General features: G+C 32.2%; 2 protein-coding genes across 5 annotated transcripts; both read right to left on the bottom strand.

Moving 5' to 3' along the window:
- Nucleotides 1-1,794: 1,794 nt before the first annotated feature.
- Nucleotides 1,795-9,560, bottom strand: LOC129292966 (probable isoprenylcysteine alpha-carbonyl methylesterase ICMEL2). Its single transcript, XM_054930720.1, has 11 exons — nucleotides 8,937-9,560; nucleotides 8,078-8,154; nucleotides 6,422-6,491; nucleotides 6,254-6,334; nucleotides 5,492-5,566; nucleotides 4,876-4,977; nucleotides 4,650-4,790; nucleotides 3,447-3,512; nucleotides 3,177-3,320; nucleotides 2,724-2,814; nucleotides 1,795-2,313 (listed from the first exon to the last, which is right to left on the bottom strand). The coding sequence occupies exons 1-11, from the start codon at nucleotides 9,206-9,208 to the stop codon at nucleotides 2,152-2,154; spliced, it is 1,281 nt and encodes a 426-aa protein (XP_054786695.1). The 5' UTR covers nucleotides 9,209-9,560; the 3' UTR covers nucleotides 1,795-2,151.
- Nucleotides 9,561-14,682: 5,122 nt separating this feature from the next.
- Nucleotides 14,683-20,205, bottom strand: LOC129293945 (syntaxin-81). Of its 4 annotated transcripts, none has more exons than XM_054932090.1 (8): nucleotides 19,730-20,205; nucleotides 19,193-19,307; nucleotides 18,704-18,787; nucleotides 18,361-18,465; nucleotides 17,844-17,987; nucleotides 17,230-17,472; nucleotides 16,605-16,736; nucleotides 14,683-14,870 (listed from the first exon to the last, which is right to left on the bottom strand). In XM_054932090.1, exons 2-8 carry the CDS (start codon nucleotides 19,268-19,270, stop codon nucleotides 14,727-14,729), a joined length of 930 nt encoding a protein of 309 aa, XP_054788065.1. In that variant the 5' UTR covers nucleotides 19,271-19,307; nucleotides 19,730-20,205; the 3' UTR covers nucleotides 14,683-14,726. The 4 variants fall into 4 exon arrangements, with proteins under 4 accessions (XP_054788065.1, XP_054788063.1, XP_054788066.1 ...); XM_054932088.1 differs by having other exon boundaries at nucleotides 19,193-19,293; XM_054932091.1 differs by having other exon boundaries at nucleotides 19,866-20,205.

Below are 20,205 nucleotides of genomic sequence, written 5' to 3'. Positions count from 1 at the left end.
TTATTATTACAATAGCTTGAAACTTTGATCACCTAGTGTGTACATATATATATATATATATAGAGAGAGAGGGCGGGGGGATAGCAGCACAAGCATATCACAAATATTTAATCAAAGAGTTACAATTAACTATTTATTCATTAATTATTACTAATATTGATTGATGATGATATCTGTACGCAGATTGGATTGGTGCAAGGTGGTGGTGGGACACCAGTACATGTCTTCACATAGGGTCCACATCCATTGTTGTATAATTCTTCTTTCTTTCCTGCAACTTATATAAAATCAAACCCATGAAGATGAAGGCCAAGGAGTGAGGATAAATTTAGTATAACTTAATCTTAAAACATACGTATACATACTCTTAATTTTCTTTTAAGAGTTGTTAAAATGAGTCAATTTAATGACTTTGATTTATCTAGCTAACCTATTAATCTAGAGAGCTGAGGAGCGTTGCAACTTTACTGCATTTTCTATAATGTTCTTGCATTATTATCGATGTAGAAGTGGCAAGAAACATCAACACCAGGGGCAGGATCTCTCCTGCTCTCTCCCTCCTGTTCTTGGCCTTGCCCTCATGTAGTAAGGACTAAGGAGGGATGGATTTTTTTTTTTAAAAAAAAAGTTAACGAACAAAAAAAATTAAAGAAGCCTGCCCTCATAATGCGCGAGGGTAGGACTAAGAACAGGAGGGAGAGAGCAAGAGAGATCTTGCTTCTCATCAACACCATGTTAAAAGGAGAGAGAAAAACACAAAAATTTTAAGTAAAGTAAGTCTTATTATATGTTGGGTAAGCCCTCAATTTATGCGTTTATCTTTATCTTTTAATAGCATCATACTGTTGCAATAGAGATTTTGATTTCAAAATAGACCCACTTTAATTTTTTTTCTTTTTAAATAAAAAGTAGAAATAAGAGCACAATATAGAATTTAAATTTACGTATGATGATGGGATTAAAACAGAAATGGAAAAAAAAAAGGCATGAATGGTTTTAAATTTAAAAGAATGCATATATAGCGATGAAAATTAAAGTTGAATCCATGATTCCTTGCAGCAAGAGATCGAAGAGTAGTGGAAACTAACAAAAGGAAAATGAATTGGAAGAATATATATCTTACCATTAGGATCAGCAACGACTGGAGCAAAACCGCAAGAGAAAGACAAGAGGATTAAAGCTAAAAGCAACATTAATCGAATCACAAGTTATTTCATGTCTGGTAAATTGGATTTGTGAGTAGTTGAAATCTGCCCGTGATAAGCCTCTATTTAAATTGAAGAACCCTCTAATAGGTGAAGAGAAATTAAACTGTTGCTGGTCTTCTCCTCGTCAATGCCTAACTATTGTGTGTTTGCCAAAGTCATGCCCTAAACTCTACGGCATTGAAAAATTGAAAAAATGGACCCCTAAACACAATGAAGACGACCAGAAAATAGAATGGAAAAACAATTAATGCTTAAATTATGTTTTTCTTTTTCATAGTAAAAATTACTATTTTTCTTCATTTAATAAATTTATATATCTTTAAACGAGCTAAAGGGAAAATCTGTCCCAAAAAATTTTATCAAGTATAATTAATATCCTTAACTTTCCCTTGATACAATGTTATCTTAAAAGATCAAAAAATGATTAGTGCAGTCCTGAAATAACGTTTGATCAACTATGATGAGTAATGAATTTCAGAATATTTTCTCAAAATATTTTATAAATAAGAATGAAGTCATTTATATCTCCGACATTAATTTTTACAAAAAACTCCAACTCAATCCTAATATAAATTTGTTACATGAATTTGAAAAAATAAATAAATTATACGGCAATGAATAAATGGCCGAATTCTTCAGTATTCCAACTAATCCTCTAAATCTAATAACATGAAGCTGAAATGAATAGTAAGAGATTCAGAACTGTAATTAATATACCAGACATACAATATACACACACACCATTGAGTAAGATCCTTCCTTGTCCTCCACCTTCAGTCACATTTTCTCATCATTCTTATCTCTAAATGGACGAGTGGAGAAGATCCATTGGCATATAGTCTCACCTTCTACTCTGTTTCTCCGAATTTTTGAGTGGAGTAAATTTCAGAAGATCCTATGATATGATCAATACATGAAAGGAATCCTCATAATTTCCAGAAGCTTAGAAGGGACTGATCTTGCCGGCCAATTTCAATAACAACTCAGGACAAAACCGTCTTCTTGGGGGTGCCATTGCATCCTCTGCTGGAGCTTCATCCTCGCCAGAATGTATGATAGAAACTACGTGTTCAAATAGGTCGTCTTTACCACCTCGCAATGGATCCTGTTCATGATCAACAATTAGGCATTCATTGGACAATCGCAATAGGATCCAAAAATATAGTTCACATTTGAGAAGAAAGAAAAAAAGAGAGATATGAAGAGGATATTGGAAAAGTATTGTTAAGTTGTTCAAATGTTAGTCGATTTCAAACGTTATGTGAAGTCACACATCAAATAAAGTTGAGCTTAATAACCAATATATAATAAAAAAGAATCACTCATAAATTCGAAGTCTTGAGATTTTGAGTTAAGATATGATGTTTTTCTATTAATGTGGCATTTTTTTGGGTAGAAAGGTACAAGACTAATCTTCAAAGAGAACTTATTAATAATCTTCTTTAAGAAAATTTTATATGTTATATTAATAATAAAATGAAAAACCAAAAGAATTCGATATCATTCATTACTTACTTGGAGAAACAGATCTGTATGTGTTTTTCCATCATATAGAATCAGCTCAGTTCTTGCACCCACCTTCTTCAGAGTATCAGCAAACTTTTTACTGCAAGCAATCACTTATAAATATCTGAAAGCGATTATATAAAACCACATACACTTGCCACTTGATAAAAATGCTTCTAGTTAGCAATGAAAAATATGCAATTAAGTTTTCATAGACAAGAGTAAAAATATAACATTTGGTATTCTGACCAAACATATAACACCTGCAGTAGAAAGAAAAAGCGAAACTGCAACATTATAAAAGTCATTCAATAGGAAGATATTCTGAGTTCGTCAGGTTTTATTTATAGAATGAGTGATAAAGATTTTAAGAATATCACAAAAATACTTTCCTATTTTCCTTCAATGAAGTAGATGATATAATAGATGCTCTGAAAACAGGGAACTTTTAAGACCATATACCTGGAATCTGCTGGTATGGAATAATCATCAGTTCCATGAAACAAGATAACTTGGGGCAAGAGAAGAGCGGCATCTTTAATGCGTAGATCATTAACTTTAAGTTCAGGAGAAAATTTCTTCAATGATTCTTCACCTTCCATTATGCTGCAATGAAACTCAATCATATAAAAGAGACAAAAAACCTGCTTCTTCTTCTTTTTTCCCCCTTTTTGAGAGAACAATAGTAGAATAACACCAGGTAAAGCTAGGATGAAGTTTTAGGCAACGAACCTTAAAAAAATAGAACGATACAAGCCACGTTGATGAAAGTGATCGACTAAATCCATTAAGTTGTATCTGTAAGCATGTATTGATATTATTAATAGACATGCACTTTAACATAAATAAACTGACTGACCAGTGAAACTAACTCACAAGCAGAAGCACATTTTATCAATAGCCATACTGTCTCCAAACCAACCAACATGCATCCATGCTTTTTTCTTCCTCAAAAAATTATCTTCCTAAGAAAATGTGTGAGATAGCGAAAATATACAGGAGAGCAAAAGGCAGTGATTAGACTAGAAGACTGCCCATTTTCCTATCAAATAATTTCTCATCAATTTAAGCATGTTGAGATATTGGTAAAACCAATCCTAGATTGTCATTCATAACTTGAGCTTTTGAGTTAAAATGGTTATGGACAGATTAAAAATCTATATGAATAAGTGATTAAGCATGAAGTCCTTGCAGGCCCCTCTTTATTATTTCCTTAAAACTAAGTTCCAGCCCTCAATATGAGGAGTCTACACTTTTTTCAAACTTTCAAGCCCAAAGATCCACAGTACCCATGAGGCAGATCCATAATTGACCAACTGTTTCGCATGCAAACTGTGGTTTAGTAAAATCAGATACTTATTATGGTGACATTATCACATAGAAAAGACTCCAGATTTAAAGCTATAGAAAATGATGCAGGGTTGTACATGCTATTTATTCAATGTTGAGCATAAGTACCCTAGCATGGCAAAGACATCCTCTGCTAAACTATGGCCATTCAAAAACCTAAATGGTTCATCAAGGTAGACAGAAGACATGCCGTAATCATTATTTATAATGAGCACAGTAGCTCAGAAGGCAATTAGGGGATTGCACCAACAGTCATAAAATGTGCTCCTCATATTCCATCATGAAAGTCACTGGCTTCCCTTCTGAGAAGGGGTTTCTGAATCCTTTTTCATAATCTAATGCCTACTTCCTCAAGAAGAAAAAGAGAGAAACATTTGAGGTTCAGTTAAAATATCAGCAATGGTAAAGGCAATAACCCCTCTTAAGCTGCAATCGTAAAATATTCTCACAAACAAGTAGTATCAAAGATAAACATTTTGCATTTATCAAAGAAATAATGAACAACATGAGAACTATAATGAGGAACTCTACTATACAATCCAGATATAAGACCATCATATTAATCATAAAACAACTGAGGTTTACCCTCCTGATAAACCAAAATAAGCTTTTATCTGGGAGACGCTCCAGGAAACGCTATCTCCTTTTCCAAATTCTTGAATTGCTTGGTCCAATAAAGTACAAGCAGAAATATGAGCACCAGCAGATTGCCCCATTAGATAAATCCTATAACAAATTTATCAATAAAACCAATCAATCTCATAATTGAATGCGAAGTGATGCAGTGGAATAAGAAATAGTAGCACGTTACCTATTAGGGTCACCTCCATAATCAGCTATATTGTTAACAATGAAAGAAATTCCTTGCGAGACATCTTTTACCATATCACTGATGGTTCCCTGAGGAAAATTTCTGCATTCAAAAATTAATAAGAAATCTATTAACTGCTGAATATACCATAGACTTTGAAACAGTGGTATCTAAGGAAAGATTAACCCTGGAAATAATGTTATTATTTTATAAACTATACTTAAATTGTTTAACAGATCAAGTATGGATATATTTCTCCTAAAAACGATATGCTGCACTTTTCCCATTTAAATAACTAATAAACGAATAATTCCAGTGCGAAATGAAGATCTACAACATGCAACAGGAATAATAGGTCTAAAATCTTGCAAAATTACATATAGTCCCCCAAGCATTGCTTTAATTGAGATTATCAGAAAGTAATCTCAGGCGAGAAAAATCAAAGCGTGAGACAAACATCCCTCTTGTCATGAATAGCCTGAAGTTAATCAAATGCCCTAAAAATTGATCACGAACTATAGCAATACTTTTCGACAGAAGAAAACATATCAATTCTGATTATAGGTAAATGGAGAGTCATTCTTGAACAGCATTAAGTTGAGCTGAGACCACTTACCTGTAATCAATGCTTGCCACGATGATGTTTCTTTCTGCCAACTGCAGTCCCAAGAGGGAACCCCATGCTTTATACCTAAATTAAAATAAGAATGAAGAAACTTAATTTTAAAAGCTAAACATACATCAGCCCATATTGAAACTACTAATCAGTGTCTATTTTTAAATCCAATTTCAAAACTACCCAGTATGACCCCTAATTGAAGCAGCCGCAAAAAATGACGAGTTAGATTGGGCTGTCACATGTATATGCAAGCTCCTTTTATATTCATACGCATGCTTATATAAACTCAATGCAAGTATTCAGAGATAATAATGTCCAATGCAGACAACAAATTCTGCCAGTTTAACAGGTACATAGCATTTACAAGTGACAAGGCCTGATCATGGAACAGGTTCCCTGCATTTTTTGAACCAAAAATTTGTTCGGGTTCAAGCTTCAGGACTTTGAAAGTTGACAAAATTCAGGTCCACAGCCCAGTTTATTTCTAACCAAATAGGAAGTTCTTTCATTATGACTTTGGATTAGTGATCATAGAAGAAAACTTTAAATTTGGTGCCCAAATATGAAACTGCAATATGTCACAACTGGAGCAAAACTCTTTTCTACATTGAGCAGCAGTAAGCTATTTTGACAGAAATGCTTAAGCATGGATAAACCATGCTCCACCAGATACCACAATTTCTGGGTCAAAATCAACGGTATGTAGTAAACCAACAAATAAATTGAAGCAATATCATGTAGACATCTCAAGTCACTCACCCAATAATCCATGCTCCACCAGTTACAAATATCAAAACTGGTTTGGGTTCGTGAATATCAGCAGGTAAATACAAATCCATCCTGCAAGGGCACCACGTTAAACTAGAATACCAGGTATTCAAAAGAAAAAAAAATTATTAAAAGTTACTATATTTTTACTTAACTTACCTATTTCTTGGCATATTTCCATAAATAACACTTCGTTTTACCCGCTTTGAGAAATAATAATAATATCCAACTGCAGAGACAGTTAAAAAAATAAGTATTACATTCTACTGATGTAGTAATGTAGCTACTTACAACCTATTAGACATTTCTTAATCATAGTGAATTTCCATTCCACCCCTTCTGTGGTAGAAGAAGAGATCGCAACATGTAGTACAGGAGAACTGCACATCAGGATGGCCAACAAGAGAATCAATATAAAATAAAGTAAAATTATCATGGGCTTATTACCAACTATTTAAGTGAACAGAATGAGTGGGATTAAAAAACAAGCAATCCATTAAATCCATTGGAACATAACATACCAAACAGCACAGGAATAAAGGAAGCTTGTTGGATTTATACCAAACCAAATTTAGGCATGTATTATGGAACTGGCTGCACACACATAAGTAGAAGAAGCAATAAACTCTAAGAAGTCAAAATGTGCTACAGAAGCAAGATTTAGAAAGCAAGTGAAGAAACAGATGTAAGGATTCTGAACACTTCTGAAGTTTTAGTCAAATGGAAGAGATTAAATAAAGATCATGTCTTCAAGTCAAACACTAGAAATCTGGAACCTCATAAAACTAATGTAACAAAAAACAAAGAAAGAGAAATAAATATGAAATTTGACTACAGAATCAAAAGGCAATAATCCAAAAAGGAAGAATAGAATTAGGCAAAAATCTGCTCATAGAGGATCAGATCTGGAAACCCATCAAGAATAGTTAGAACTGGACCAATCTCCAGAAGTACAAAGAAACCATCATTATGGTTTCATACTTATGAACTATTTGCAATTTACGAAACAAATGTGATGAAGAAAGTTTTTGCAAGTATCATCAATAAATTTCATAATATGCAAAATGCCTTTATGATAAAACTGCAAGTTGTACTAGATAACGTACTAATTTAATAAGGGATTACCTTGAGAACGTAGATTCACTAGTTGACAAATAAATAGCACAGAAATTTCGCACTAATGTGTTTAGATCGCATACTAGATTATTCCTTTATGAAGACGCAGTATATAAGACCAGAAACTGAACTCCTATGATTAAGGACTCCCTGAAGGACCTATATGCTTAAGATAACCGCCTAACAAGGGCTCCAGCTATTTATGTTGCCGGCTTCAAATATGACATTGTGCCAAGAGCCGTAGCATTGAGCTACAAGCTAAACATGAGCCATATTAAACTATCAATATCAATATAATATATATATATATATATATAATTCAAATAGATGGTTAGTGCAGAATTACTGTGCACGTGCTGATGATTTTTTCCTCAGAATATGGGCATATAATAATCAATTCCCCTGCATTGCAGGAAGGCACTTTCTAACTTTGGGTGAATTTGAATCTACTGTGTTAAGGAAGGAGATTTTGACACCACCATTCAGTGCTGGGTACCAGAAGGAAGATCAAACAGCTTATCTAGGGTAAGCAATGGACACAGTTCCATTCTATTCTAACTTTTATTTCAGGAGACAGCCTAGTCTTTCATTTTCTTTCAAATCCTCCATAGACAAGGAAACGAGAGAAAAAGAACACAAAACTCGATTTGTAAATTACTAATTACATAAGAAAAGTTGTACAAGTAACATACTACATACCTTGTAGAAAACCAGGCATAAGAAGCATGGCATAGCATCCAAGGGCAAGTAATTGTGTGATCCAGAGATAACCTATCCTATAAAAGTATCAATAGTAAATACGATGAGCACAAGTTAACAACATGACTGAACTCCATGTCACAGCAGAAGAATCTTAATGGTTCTAGTTTCACGGAAATTTTGCCATGAAAGAGCTAAGACAATTAGCATGTCAAAATGTGTTTCAACTCCAGTAAATTGCAGAAAGCATTCTGAGAAGTAATGTGAAATATTGAAGATCATTGTAGACTAACTTAAATAAATAAACAACAACATTGTTGAAAAATCAAAAGCTTAAAAGAAATAATAAAAGAATAACATTAAACCATAGGATATTGATTCGTAAACTCATTAAACCTCAATTTTTGTCATCAACAACGATTGCATTTTACTGAGTTACAATATTGCATTCCATTAAATTTGACCTTATCAAAATCTATTGTAGCAGGAGAACTCTGTTTTGAACTCCCGTAAACAATTGTTGATTTCAACAAATCACGTGGTATGATTAGGTAGTTTCAATTGTTGAACGCTCCCATTCGATTTCAACTGTCGCTGCCGCAGATTTTTTCGGTTGGTTTTTTTGGCGCAAAGATGGTGGAGATTCACCTAAAGAACTATCGTTTTTTTCTTTTTAAATTACTTCTTCAAACATTAGACCAAAAAATTTACGTTTTCAAACACGGATTCTCCAGCTCAATCCAATGCTAGCTATCATCAAACGATACTACCAAATCGTGAATACAATCAAAACATCGACAATTCACAATTTCAAACACAAACATTCTACTTGCAGCAAATAATCAATCAAATCAAGTACCCCAAACATCGAAGAAGCGTGAAAGCAAGCCGAGTGATCAAATACGTCTCGGCAGCAATGTGACCAATATTTTCTTTATACGACGATTGCCGAGCAGGCTGAGGCCGAGGGCCATTTCTCCCGGCGACTCCGACACGTTTCTCCCTTGAGCTGTTACAGCCATTTTCTCGACTCAGCTCTCCCGAATCCACATCTACCGTGGCTTTTCCACCACCAATCGTCGTAGAAATCACTCGACGGCGTTCGGTCAAGGTCGCCGCCGATGGGACCATCGCTGGAGAAAGCAACAGAATAGAAAAAACTCTAAAAGTATGAATTCCGATATGGAAGATGACAGAACAACCTCGGCTTGAGTATTCAGTTGGGTTTGGAAATTTGGGAGGGAATATATGGCATAGCTTATTGATTGCTTCGACGCTTCAAAATCAATAAAATATTGACATTTGGACAAGAGAGAGAAACAGAGAATCAGCTTTGAGAGTTCAGAGAAAGGGATAAGAACGAGACAGAGCATCAAATCGTCGTTTAGGTTCAGGACGGCACCGGCGAGGACAATGTGAAGCTGCCATTTGCCATGATTTCCAATTTCAGCCTCGATTCATCGCGAAGTGTAACGACTAACGAACCAGAAAATTTAATTTCCATTTATATTTTATATATATATATATATATAGACCATTTTGTCTGCGTCAAATTTCTGTCCACAACGAATTTATTGGCGGATTTTTCTCGACAGGCTGATGGCATGTAGCCGGATTTATTTCCCGCCATGCACGGGATATTTTAATTTTTAAAAGATAAAAATAAAATAAAAATTTAAAAATAAAAAATAATTATTTTAGTCTACTTATAATTTTTTATTTATTTAAATTAAATTTAAATAACAACTTATTTTATTATATATTTTATTTTGCAAATGCATATAAATAATAACTTATTTTATTTTAAATATGCTAGTCTCTCATATTTATGCTTTTCTTTTGATTAATATGAGGAAAATTTTGAAATCAAATTAAAATGTCAATGTATTATTAAGTTCCCCGCATAATTAATTGAAGAGTAAAATTTATTCTCAATAAATAGTATAACACATATTACTTGTTACTCTTAGAAATTTATCCCACTATAGATTTATTGTGGGACAAATATTTTTGATATTATTATTTTATACATATAAAAGAATATAAATATTAAACGATAGGATTTTACACATATTATTTCTATTATGGGTCTTACATTTAGCATTATTTTTTTTACTATTAACCTCGCACTTATTTAATTGTTTTTATATTGTCAACCTTGCATAATCTCTAAAAAAAATAAAAAAATGTATTTTACTGTTCATTCTTATATTCGCTTTACAATAGTATATGAATATGATATGATTTAATATAAATTACTTTTCTTTTTATTTTTTATGGTTTCTTTAAAAAATGTTGTATTTTTAGTTTGATATTGTTATTGATTTTAAATATGTATTTAGTCTTGAAAAATTATAATTAAATTCTTATAGTTTGAATCATTATTAATTTGGTTCATGTTAATGTTATACTACTTTTGTGTTAATACCACGCTGCGAGTTAATTTTACTTCATTATCTATACTTTTTATAATATTTTTTTTGTTAATTATAAATCATTCAAGTTCAAAGTATTAAAATAATATGTAATTAATCATATCAACAAAATTTAATAAATACCCAAAAAATATAGTATATACAAATTTTAAAAATTTGTCAACTATAAAAAAAATTCAATTAAAATTTCAATACTCTTTATATGAGGCATTTTAAAAGATCTCTTTAGTCCTTGATATAAAAAAACTTCATATAATTGAGTGAAGTGTTATTGCATGGTTTCACAAATGCCCTTTAATAGGGGTATATATTCTTGACAAAATAAAAAAAATTAACTATATGCCTTAATCCGCCTTATTTTTAATTATAAATATCATTTATGGCTAAAAAATTTAGAAACATCATTATTTAGTGATAGCAAGCCTCACTTATTCCTTCTTTTTTTTTTTTTTTTGGGTATGCAATGAATCTTGCTCCCGGTAACACCTGCCCTAATCATCACATGTTCAGGTTATGGATCATTGGGTAATGTAATTAGTTAATCAACATCATACATGACCTAAATTTTTTATAAATTTTATAATATATTATATTTATTTTTTTGATAAAATAATATATTATATTTATAAGTATAAATAAATAGATATAGATTATTTCAAATTTCATGCGCAAGCACAACAAGACAATAAGTTGAACAAGAAGTCAAAAAGCAAAGCGTGGAAAGCGTGATTCTATGATTGCTTGTCTATGATTTTAAATCTTTAATTGACACAAGACGTGCGCATTTGAATGATGACGAGGAGATTATAATTGCCGCAATAATATTTCCACGTGTCACCAACTTATGAACACATCTGTTAGTATTAATTTAAGTCTTAATCATACAATCTAACCCCACCAGACCGCGATAGCATAGGGTCTTGATAGTTATTTTAAAATTCTAAAATTGAAACTTTTTTCGATTTCACTTCCCCTTCTCCCAAGTCAATTCCACTTTACACAACAGGTCATTAATCGTTTAAATTTTTTATATAAATTTTTAATTATATTCTTATTAAATATCTTTTATAAATATTTTAATTCAATAATCATAATTGCAATTCAGCACACATGTTTTTGAAAAAAGAATAATAAATGAAGTAGAAGTATAATTAAAAAAATTTTAATCTTTTAACTTTATATAAAATTTTATTGATCCTTTAAATTTATAAAATATAAATTTCTTTAACCATAACATAGTTAATTTTATTATTAGCAAAAAAAATTTACAATAAGCATTTAAATATTGACAAAATATTTTTAAATGTTAAAATATTAAGTTTAATTTTTTAAAAAATAACAATGATTAGTACAAAAATAAATATTTTAAACTAACAGTGTTAATGTTAGATCTAAAAAGATGATTTATAAAATTAAAAAATTAAACTGAAACTGTATATAAAATTAGATAACCAAATGTATACTTTAGCTAAAAAAATAATTACAAAAATTATACAATACATTATATTTTAGATCAAGTAAAATTTTTAATAGATGTTTTATAATAAGTCTAAAGGAATGCTTGCAACAAATTATACATAGGTTTGGATACTAACCATTCTAAGTTTGGATCTTTTTAGTTGTATCATATTCCCCACCCGTATCAATTATTGGGCAAAGTCAACCAAGTTCACAGTCCTTAAAAAATTATAGTTAACAACCCCAAAAATATAATTAACTACTACATCTTTTACCTTATATTTAAGATTAAATATGATTTCTTTTTAATGAGAGACTGAATTCACTATTTACAAAAACAAATAAACACAAAGTTTACAAAAACACATTACAAAGGGCATTCCTCTGCCAATTTCTTCTAAAATAGTCTTGCAATATCAATGATATCACTGAAAGGATGGCCTTTATGGACACCACCAGTGACCAAACATGGTTTTAAAACTTGAAAAGATGATAGCAAAATTCCAGACATAATAATCAATGATAATTAGGTCTTTAACAAAATTGTTTAAAAATGAATTTACAAATATTGATTTAGACAATTGCAAAACAATAATCTTAATTGTAAATTGAGAATTATATTTAAAATTTAAATGTTTTATTTATAATAAAAACTCCTGAATTTACAATTATTTAAAATAATATTTTTGATTTATTTTTTAAAAAAATTTATCTGGGTAAATGTCATTCTTCTTAAAACGTACTTGTATGAGCCTTGAAAGGCATTTTTGTCTTCTTTATATCCTCTTTCAAATCTTTGATTGTTTTTATGTATTTTTTTAAAAAAAATAAAATCATTAATTGGGATTCAAAGCACATGTTCGCTTGAGTGTTGGATGTCGATGTCATTGAAGTCTAGCTTGCGGTTCGCAATTAGGACGTGTCCATATCAAAAAATATGACGTAACAATGTGGGATCCGTTGAAAAATAAACTAGAACTTGTGTGCCAACTGCCATGCATTATTTTGGTTAGATACGTGTATATTTAATAACACGAATGTTTATAATTTTTTGTGTTAATAGAAAAATTAAAACTATTTTGTTTGCATCTTTATTCTTATATTTAAGCCTAATTGATGAAAAATAATTAAACTTATTCAAAATTATATTTTTTAAATAAATTTTAATTTATTTTTTAAATATACTTTGATAAAAGAGAGAAAGCGAAAGAAATTAACTAATTATTAAATTTACATTTAAGTGGGGTTTCAATAGATGAACTAGATTCTTGGCCAAAAAAATATATGAACTGGATTTAGATTCTAATTTAAAATTTAAAACCTTATATTTAAAACCTGTGTATCTTTTTTTTTGGTTCGAGTAGTATAAAAGTTCACACCAATGAGAATAAGTTATTCAATTTGTATAACTAGTCCACGTGTTTGGATAGTATTCAAAAGGAAGGTTGAAATTTGAAATAACTAATGTATATTAGTTATTCAAAATCCCAAAGGAATTGTAATGAAACATTGTTTTCGATTTGGATTTGTTCACAAAAATCCATGCACTATCAATAAAGACTAATTAAATATTTCAAATGCAAAACCATAACATGACTCAAGAGCCCAAAATAAAAATCACATAAATGGCAACAAAACCATGCATATCAGGTTTAATGAACAATGTATGATATTATATATATGAACAATATATTCATCTAAATCTCAGTTAACTCCAAATTACAAGTGGGTAAAAAAATCCCAATGTCACCAAGCTTCTCGCATCTTTCCCTTTGCTAGATAAATTGCTTCCTTAATAACTTCATCGCATCTATGATCACAAGATTCTTTGTGGACACAAATATAAGTGAACTCTTGCAAGGCATCTTCAAGTTTCTTTAATGTGCAGCCAGATAAATTTAGAAAAAATGACAATTATAAATCCCATAAGAACATTAATTATAATTATAGATCTTGAATTATTAAAATCACAGTAATAGACTATAATTTTAATTGAAAATTAAAAAAATTACAAATAATTAATTGAAAAATCAATAAACTATACTTGAAAACTTGATATTATTTATAATTTTAGTTAAAAATTTACAGAAATTAATTGTGAATCTCAATATTTTACTTTTAATATAGAAACAAACCACTTGAAAAATTAATAAATATACTTTAAATTATTTATAATGTTAATTAAAAATTTACAAGTATCAATTGTAAAACACAAACCATAATTCTTTACAGTCAATATATAGATAAATTTCTTAAAAAATTTACAAAATACATATAAAATTATTTATAATATCAATTAAAAATTTGTAATAATTAATTACGAATCACAAACTAATCATTTTTTATTTTTTTTATTATCAATATATAAATAAATTATTTAAAAAATTAACAAAAAATAATTAAAAATCCTTGTAACATTAGTTAAAAATTTACTAAAATAAATTGTCAATTTCAAACCAATCAATAACAGATATTTTATTAAGGATCATAATCTATTGTTGGAATTTCAATAATTAAGATCTGTAATTATAATTAATATTTTTATAGGGTCTCTAATTGTCATTTTCTCATAAATTTATCCCTTACATAGCCTTCGATGTATTTACATTTCTTCTGCCTCTTGTATACATCAAATCTGGACAAAACATATCTTCCCAGAAGAAAAATAACACTGGGATATTTAACTGAATGGGAAAATAAAGCGATGGCGGATAGAGTGATGTGAAAATAACATTACCAAGAAAAATGCAATTTGTTCAGCTGTACCAATCAAGAAAGAGCACAGAAAATGTAAGTACAAAAAGAAACAACAAAAGAAATGTCCTGCTGCTGCTATTCCGCTGAATGGCTTGGGATAGTTCCTTGTTACCAAGATCCACATTCTTGGTAGCTTCAACAGCCTGCCAGCACACGACATAAGAACTCTTAATACATCTCATACAACTTTGAACAATTGTGATTTGTGAAGAACCAATACGCCAGCAGTTACTGAGCTACAAGTGACCATAATAAATCTAGTGAAATTTATCATGCGTCCTTAACATTTGGGCATCAATCCATATTCCAGCAGTCGTTAACATCAAGGACAGATATTTAAACTGCCTACTCCGATGACATTTTAAACAGAGTGATGGTTCCGAAATAGTAAGATTAAATATCTAAGCATGAAAACGAATTTGGGGTTTAGGATGCTACCAATGGTAAATTTGAACCTTATAAAGATTAAAACATGCCCGAGTTAAAATTTTGCGCTACAGGAATTTACAAGCCATAACAGAATTTGGGATCTCCAAGCAGAGGAGTCCTCAGACCAAGGTTTTATATAAAATAGGACCAACGGGCATCATAGACAGCCAAAGTTTAAGAGTTCTATTGGATGGCTCTGAACGGTGATACATGGAAAGTAGCTCAAGGCAACCCACTAATGAAAGATAGAATAGAAAGAAGAAGGGGGGGGGGGACTTCATAGACAACATCATACCCTAGTCGTCTCCATTCTTTGAATTCACTTGAGCACGAGGAGTAAGAGATTTAAATGTTCCCTACTAGATCAGTAATATCTCTCAAAGTTTTAATTAATTAATTTAATCAAGCTGCTAAACGAACAAATCAGGCATCCAACAACTGAAAGCAGGTACAACTCCAGCAGAAACCTGACAACGGAATTGTCCTGCTGAGAATAAATACCCGGAATTTTACATTTCTGATTTGTAAATAAAATTCCTCAAGTTTTTCAAATCTGATAAAAGAACTGAGCTTCTACTCCATTTTTGGTTCAAGGTATATGATGGCCACTTAAGACAGGTGCAGCACATTCATTCAAAAGCTGGCTATTCATATAGGAAATTAACTCACATAAATACCCCCTTGAACATTCCATACAATTCAATGTAGGACTTGGGGCATCCTATGCTACTTTATTCTCTATTAATATATGAAATGGCATACTTTATAAGCTTAAGATTAAACATGCTGGTTGTTTATCTCATTCATCCATGAACCTTGAGATATAGAAGACTTAACAACTACAATCATAAAGGATAAAATCTGCAAAAACCTAAACCTTGAAAACATGAATCTTCATGTTCTTTTTGAAGACTATATAATCTATTTGTATTGCTAACTTCTTCATTAGGATGCACTTATGGTGATCATATTCTCTTTCTCTATTAAGGGAGGCACAATTAACAGCAAATAGACCAATACGCCTTAAAGGTGGTAGCATTCCTGAGTCTGAGTCTAGACACCCAAACGTAGTGAAGTTGATTAATACTCAATTCAAGTATAGGCTGAAAATCTCCCAGATATATACACAGCACAAAGTCAAATAATTAACACATTCAATCCTAGGTCTTTCCATCATTCACAAGAGCAACAAGGTTCTTGCACTTCTTCAAGTGGTCTGGAATGTTTCAATTATCAAATATAAAATCCTTAGCGTATGAAAAGAACAGCCAGAAAATTCAAGCTAGAGATAGATGAGATAGGAATAGGAGGCAAATATGGCTGACAAGTGAAAATGATCCATGACACTGGATAAACATAAGCCCCCCCCCCCCAAAAAAAAAAACAAAAACAGAAAAACCAAACAACCAAATAATATGGAAAAAGGGGTGAGCAATGTGACATCTAACCTGCTCATAAAGGAGCTCAATTTGCTGAGCTTGTTGCAAAACATGGGTCGATAATAGGTGATTCAGTGCAGACATTTCCACCATTTTTGTTTCAGTCTCTTGAACTGCATCTAGGAGACCAGTCAATTCCACCTGCAAGAAAACAAACAAATCAAAGGGTTGCTGATGAGAATCTCAAGCAATCACAAAACTAGTGTGATAGGAAATATGGGATAACTTACTATAGGAGGAAACCTTAGATTTATTTTTATGGTTTTCTTTTCCAATGTTCTATTTCACTTTATAAGTTGGCAGAGAAAATTGCAAGGTTTTCTTCACAAGAAGGAAACCTTGCAAGTGGATTCATACATACATACATACATATATATATATATATATAGCCTTGAATCTTTTGAAAAGCATATTTGGATAATTGCATTTTTTCACTTTGCTTACTGTGAAATTCAGAATCAGACCTCCTCTCCCTCTCATTCACTTTCTCTCCCTCCCGTTCTTTACTTCTCCATTCCTCCCTCCCTCTTTGTTCTACAACTCCCTATTATCTCTTTCTTTACTGTGTAAGTGGCTGTGCGAAAATGAGAGATCAAGTCCAATACAAACTCATAAGAAAGAAAATTCTGATAACCTGAAGGGCACGTGTTTCATCATCCAAAAGTTGCCGTTGGACTCTAAGAGGCTCACTCTGTAATTCATCAGGTTCTCTAAGCTCCATATTGCCCATGTTTGGGCCTTCGGCAGAATCCTTTTTGGTCATATGGTTAAGTTTTCTTCGCGGTGTAGCTCTATTAATGGCATCCTGGAAGCGTACAGCTCTGAGCTGATCAAACTGAGCAGTTACTGAATGAAGTCTCTCGCTCAGAATTAGAACCTATAGTTTAAGAAAGTAGCAAAGTGACAATTAACACACCAAAAAAAAGAAAAAAGAACTAATTGAACATTTCAGTTCGCGCAACATTTTAGCATCAAAATAATTCAACAGAATACTCAAACTTTGACTGGTGTAGAAAATGGAATGCTAGAGGTACAGACAAGGATTAACAATTGTACAGCTTTTTATCCACAGGAACTGTCTCTTCCAGCTAAATATGCAAAACCCAATTAACCAACTTGCACAAATGGCTATGACCTCTTCTTTAGGGCACTAAAAAATGACTCATTGCCCAACATACAACAAGCCTTATCCCAACATAATAAACTAGTAATTGAATAAAAAAGGAAAATGTAAGGAAAGGCACTTACCACCCCATGTTTGTGGGCAATAATGTCAGTATTAGACTTTGCAGCTGCAATGCCAAGCCAGCCTTTTGAGTTCACCTCTTCATCATTAATACTGTTTTTGAGAACATCAATTTGCTCTTGACAAGTTTTAATAAAAGCACTAACCTGGAAACAAAATAATCCTGTTAAATATATACAACATATTTTCAAGGACGCTTAACTAATCTTATATACCAAAAAAGGTCATTAATAATTTATTAACTGTAATATAAGATAGTCCAATGCATCAAACATCAGAAACTAATGCCCCTTGCAGAAATGAGTCAAAACTCTGAACTCGAAGATATTACTGAGTAATAGTAAATCCAACTGAATGGCTGAACGGAAGCAAATTAACATAACAAGCTTGATCTAATAAAGGTAGTAATCAAAGCAGGACAATTACTGCCAGTTTGTATTTTCTAAGTGTGAATTTTTATACTGTGATCCATCCACAAAGATCAGAAACTAGTTTCTTAGGTCAAATCACATAGCTTACTTCATGTTCTATGCTATCTCTCTCCTGTTCAGTTGTGCGGTGCAGATCTGTATAATCCTTTCTGTGCTTCAACAAGAACTGGTCCAATTCTCCAATACTCTCAAGCTAGTAAACAAAAAGAAAAAGGCATAAAAGAGATTCAGGTGAAATATATAAAATTAAAAAAAGGTGATTTAGATGGCACATGTAGCATTGATTTCTTTTCTTAGTAAATAATAAGACAATAGTAATACAGAACAAGGTCTTCACAACCAAATTGCAGTAGTGCTGATCATGCAATGAATAAATTTCCAACAAATTTAATAAGAAGGAAACAGGGGAGGGCTGGCAAAGTGGAGTCTACCGTCTTCAATGCAGCTTTAGTAAATGGTGACCTTTGCCGAGGTTTGTGAATGATAAAAGAAGCCATGACTGATGCCAATTTGGCCTGACAAAAGAATCAAAATGTATGAGATAAGGCAGTAATGTAACAAAGATTCTCTTTGAAAACACCCTCGTCCCCCAAAACTCCTTGGTAAGGTAAGCAGTGGATCCAGAAATATATGATGGGCTAACACTAGTGCATTCTAAAGTTACCGTATTGAGAAAAAGTTAAACGATGAATTATTTGGGGAAGGGGGGCGTTCAAATTAACTACCATTTCACATATAGACCATATAAACAGCAACAATAGCAAATTACAATGCACCATTTTCAAGATTCATAACAAATACAATTTGTTTGAAATGAAAATTTTACGTGACCTTAATAGACTATGTTAAAACAAATTATTATATATTAGCAACAGAATTCATGGGTATTCAGAATAATAGAATCAAGGGACTAAACAAACCTCATCATACCCCAAAGAGCGAGCACTCTTTCGCACAGCATCTTTAAAATCCTCCGTTCTATCTCTTACCCTTGCCATCTAAACAACCAAGCCACGAATATCTGGAACGGCAAAGCTACCAAATACCTAGTCAACTATTGCGATCAAATCCTGAACAAGGTGCAAACCAAACAAGACGGACAGAGCTTGAAGGAGGAGCTGTTAGTTTATCACTATCAAGGACTATAATTGTGCAAACCTATTAATATATTATATAAACCATCTTAACCAACAATAGCAGTTCAATTGCACCAAAAATATCAACTAAGCTTCTTGGCTTTCGGCAGCATTATACTCTAAAATAGAAAAGGAGAATGGGCAACCTAACCTAGTTAAATTATTCATATCAAATCAACTCAGATCATGCCTTCATACAAGAAACAATGGCCAGTTCCAGAGAAGCATCATAATGATCGACAATTAAAAACAGAAAAGCAAGAGCCAACGTTCAATAAGGCGCAATGAGAAGACAAAGTAAGGATGCAGATCAACATTGACCTAATTCAGATGAGAACGAATATCTGATTAAACCACACAGCTGCCTTCAAACCACACAGAACCAAATTGACAGGCAGGCAATCCTCTAATCGACACTGGGGACTTTGAAATACAGAATCAACAGAAAGAAATTCACCTCAGATTATCAATTTGAATATATTCCTCAGTCTCTCCCTCCACTGGGCCCCGTTAGTTCCCTCTCTCCTTGCTCTTGAGAAGTTATCTGCTATAATATCTCAATCGCTCAATCTCAGCACGGCGAAGGGGAAAACAAGAAGACATCACGAGAAAAGCATGGCAGAAGCGCTAAGAAGAGAGGACAGCGCGAGATAGATAGAACCACCGGTGGCAAATAGCACGATAGAGAACGGAGAAGTACGCAGGAGGGGGGTACAGCGTCAGAGATCTCCACCGAGAGATCACGACGAACCGCCGAGAACGGAGAAGAAGAGCGAGAAACGTGACTTGGAACAACG

Source organism: Prosopis cineraria, unplaced genomic scaffold, assembly GCF_029017545.1.
Source record: "Prosopis cineraria cultivar Desert tree isolate PC_DT_omini unplaced genomic scaffold, ASM2901754v1 PC14, whole genome shotgun sequence".
NCBI classification, from domain to species: domain Eukaryota; kingdom Viridiplantae; phylum Streptophyta; class Magnoliopsida; order Fabales; family Fabaceae; genus Prosopis; species Prosopis cineraria.
The sequence above is the reverse complement of the archived record's forward strand: the minus strand, read 5'-3'. Positions and strand labels throughout refer to the sequence as shown.